At 30.8% G+C, this 4,139-nt stretch overlaps 1 protein-coding gene across 1 annotated transcript; it reads right to left on the bottom strand.

The window, feature by feature from the left end:
* Positions 1-2,794: 2,794 nt before the first annotated feature.
* On the bottom strand, positions 2,795-3,556 carry LOC107480018 (uncharacterized). Its single transcript, XM_016100139.3, has 2 exons — positions 3,457-3,556; positions 2,795-3,339 (listed from the first exon to the last, which is right to left on the bottom strand). Exons 1-2 carry the CDS (start codon positions 3,552-3,554, stop codon positions 2,877-2,879), a joined length of 561 nt encoding a protein of 186 aa, XP_015955625.1. The 5' UTR covers positions 3,555-3,556; the 3' UTR covers positions 2,795-2,876.
* Between the last annotated feature and the right edge of the window lie 583 nt (positions 3,557-4,139).

Here is a 4,139-nt window from a genome sequence, read left to right as displayed (position 1 = left end):
AATATTTATTCATGTTAAAAATAAAAATAAAGTCATTATAAATTTTTTTTATTATTGTAAACATTATATTATGTGTGAAATTATTTTTTATTATTTTAAATACTATAATAAGTGATTATGTGTATATTTCTTGTTCTTATCAATGTGTGTAGCTTAGATAGTTCTAATTTAAAATTTTAACTATATCTAAACAAATTTGGGTTGGTCGAGTGATTAGTTTAGTCGTCCGCTTAAGTAAGTATTAGGAGTTCGAATTCCGTCTCGTATGTGTAGCAACTCATTAATTATCTTAACTGAAACTCAAATTCACGATAGATTAGTCTTTAACTTGTTGGGTATCGTGAGAAATCCAAAAAATTATATCTATTCCTAAATTTTATTATATTTTTATCCTCACGGCTAAATTTTTCTGGGTCTGTCACTGAGTATGAGTGTGTTCATGATCATTATGTTATGATCATAAATGAGAAGTTAAGTTTTGTCAACTTTGTATTTCATTAAACTGGATGAAGGTCGGATAATCTAATGACAAAATAAACCTAATAAATATAAATTTTTAAATAGAACAACCTATAATATATCATTATAATTATAGTAACCATGATAATTGTCTCAATAAAAGTACAGAATAATATCAATTATACAACAGTTTAGTGCAAAATGCAAATATATAAACTAGGCTAAAAATTTATAACTAGGGTCATATCATCATGAACAAACACTAATAAAATACAAGTTTAGACTTAATCCATTACAAAGCAAATCAGAAACAACAATTAAAGCAATAACACCAAATTACTCGTATAAAGTAACAACTAAAGTCTTCATGACATGACATCATCAAACTTTTTTTTTGGTATCTTAAATCCAGGTATTATTGGAACAAATTTCAATAAAATTTCCATCTTTTTAGATATTTCTGCCCTTACTCTTTCCATTATCTCTCTTAAAATCACATTAGCAACACCAACATTTGACTTTGGAGAACTAGCAATATCAATAGATGACCTAAAAATTTGTTTTGCCTAATTATTTTTTACTTGGATAACTGTCAATCATAACAACTAGAATCAACTATAATACTAATATTTATAATATTAATAGTAATAGTTGATCATAATACTAAATAAAATTGTTCAAATTGTGGCTTTTAAATAATTTTAGTAACATAAATGATCTTAACAACACCTTAAACAGCAGTATCTTAAGCAGCAACAACATCTTCTATAGTAGTATCTTGAGCAATAATACCTTGAACTTGGGCAACATCTCCGCTTGAGTAACAACATGTCCACCTTATTGGGCACAAGCTTCATCACTAACTTAGTGTTCATCAACTTGATCAGTTATTTGTGGGGCTTCTTCTCCAGCATTATCATCAGCCTGTTCTACAGCTGCTGTTGTCTCCTCTATCCTTAGCTTTTTTTTTTTACAATTTCATACTCTCTTGTATTGTGACCAATATCACCATAATGTTCTACAAGTGAACTTGTCATATTGTCTTTTTAATTTTGTAGACTTTCTCTCTTGACTACCTCCAACAGAGACATCATGTGCATCCTTCTTTCTTGCATAGAGCTTTGGTCTCTCACGGAGTTTCGGTCTTGCCGGAGATAAGCAGTGGAAATAATCAAACTTGTCCCACATCTCTTCTTGTTTGACCGGATTGATATGAAACTCATGTCTTATTGTAAGACTCTATTATCAACCATGCATGAACATAATTCTTAGGCCGACCATTCATACATGCAATAGCCATGATGGCATGACGACAAGATAATCCTAAAAATAAGATAACTAAGTGAATATATTGCATTATTTAGAAAATAAATAAATTCAAAAAATACATGTATTACCTGATAGCTATCATGATATGCAACTGCATGTGTGATTTTTTAAATTAATTATCACATTGTGTGGCTCACCATGAACTTTAAACATGACTTTCGCAGCATCACCAGACCAGATAGGCGATTGGTATTTGCTATGTGATTTGTCTATCATGCCTCACCTAAAAGAACGATTTTCAGAATTTTATAATAGGATATTATGAACAACAAGGAGGAGTGGAGATGAAGAAGATTATAGGATAAAGATGAATTTTTGGAGGTTAGAGTTTTATAAGTTATATGACAAAGATGAATCTTTGGAAGTTAAAATTTTATAAGTGTGAATAAATCAATTTGAGTGTTTTAACTAAATTCGAGATACCAATTTGAGTTAAACTACTCATTGTGTATCCACATCAGCGTATAACACTTAACTATACACATCAGCGTCATTAAAACGTTTATTAATTTTTGTTGGACTAATGAAAATTTACAATTCTAAGAGTGAAAATTTTATTGTCATTTTAAAAAGTAGGAAACTAATATTAAACGAGTTAAAAATTTTAGAGATCATTTTAGACGTTATTTCTATTATAATATATATTAAAATTAATAAATAAATAATAATTAAAAATAAAAAATTCTAATGAGATCCCAACATATTTTTTAAGGAAAGACGCTAGCAGGTAGTAGCATACCTCCGTGACTCTATCTTTTTAATAATTAAGAAATAAAGAAAGAAAGAAACTATCACGTGTATGTGCATGTTTACGTATCAGTGGTACTAGGTAGTTTACTTATCACTGAAGTATTTTTGGATCACCATATGCTTATTATATCAAGTTATCCAAATATCAAAAAATGTAAATCTACACAATGGTATTATAATATCATAAATATCTTGCAATTTATGTATGACAAGTGACAACTAAAAGATAAAAAATTAATTGGAACAAAACTTGATATACTACTACCATAAAGCTTTTCCATTTATTTGTTCCACAAAGGCATTGTAAATTACAATTTGAAAGCTCTTATACTACTGTTTCAGTAACGGTCACAATGAACAAGGGTAAGTTCAAGCCTTCGCTGCCTATTAACTCTCGCAATGAAGTCTTCAGCCCTTTTGTTCAAATCATCAGAACAAGAACAAACCAAGCTTGGTTCTTCAGCTTTTTCATCTGTGTTCTTCTCCTCTTTGGCTTCTGTAACTTCCTTAACCCACTCTTTGTTGCCCTTCAACTCCTCCAGAGTAGTACTGTAATTCTCTCCAACACGCTTCTCAAACTTCTCCTCAGCATTGATGACCAAATGAGTTGGAATCTGAGGCCTATTCATTTGGCAGTTATTAATGTATTCATCATATAAAACATTATTGGTGGTTGAGGAGGTATAACTACTTGAAGAAAGGAGTCGAGAGTTGAACATGAGTACAAATATGATTATGTTGCCTATGATGAACAAGAGCTTTGAGCTCAACAAGATGGGAACTAAACCTGAGATGTTCACACTGTTGACAAGAGAAGAAAGGTAGGGTAAGCAGAGAGTGACACAACAGAACAAGCTGAAGGATAAGAAAATCAAGGAATAGAAACACAGATTATCAAGAAATTGACGCCTCTTGTACCTCTTCATCGCATGGATCTTCTTGATTTCCGTAGGATTCATTATATTAGGCTCTAGATTTTGACAGAATAATAATATTTGGGGAGAATTTAACTTCATGAACTAGAGCAAAAGAAAGGAAGAAAAGCTTAGCTTGTTATATAGTTGGAGCAAAGGGACTGATTGGTAAATTTATTCAGATGCAGCTTTATAATTATTTGATAAGGAATTTAAAGCTTTTTCAAAAGCAATGGGACATGGGGGCGTGACGTTTTTGGCCCATCTTTATTTATTTCACATTTTGTTTACTTAATTTAATCATTCACCCTCCACTTCTGTTTGAGATTACTAGTCCAGTGCTGTTTTCAACATGTGAATATGTTCACCCCATTTTAATCATTTTCCTTAGTCTTCGCATTGTTAATTACCATCTGTAATTTGTTTTCATCAATTACTCCAACATTCAGCATTAAGAAAAAAGTTAAAGCATTTTGACTAGCACCGGTTAATTGGAGACAGAATCTAATCTAGAAAGCTTTTTTTTTTCCCTCTTTATGTGGTCTTAGTCTTACTGGTGTAAAAAAGGGATAGATTTCGGTTAAAGGATGTCTTTATCTTTTTTTCTTTTACATTCCTTCTGGCAGAAGCCTCATTGTTTAGTGGTGCATAAAAGAATGTGACTATGAGAATCAGGTTTTTAATTAA

Source organism: Arachis duranensis, chromosome 3 (genome assembly GCF_000817695.3).
Source record: "Arachis duranensis cultivar V14167 chromosome 3, aradu.V14167.gnm2.J7QH, whole genome shotgun sequence".
Classification (NCBI taxonomy): Eukaryota; Viridiplantae; Streptophyta; class Magnoliopsida; order Fabales; family Fabaceae; genus Arachis; species Arachis duranensis.
The sequence above is the reverse complement of the archived record's forward strand: the minus strand, read 5'-3'. Positions and strand labels throughout refer to the sequence as shown.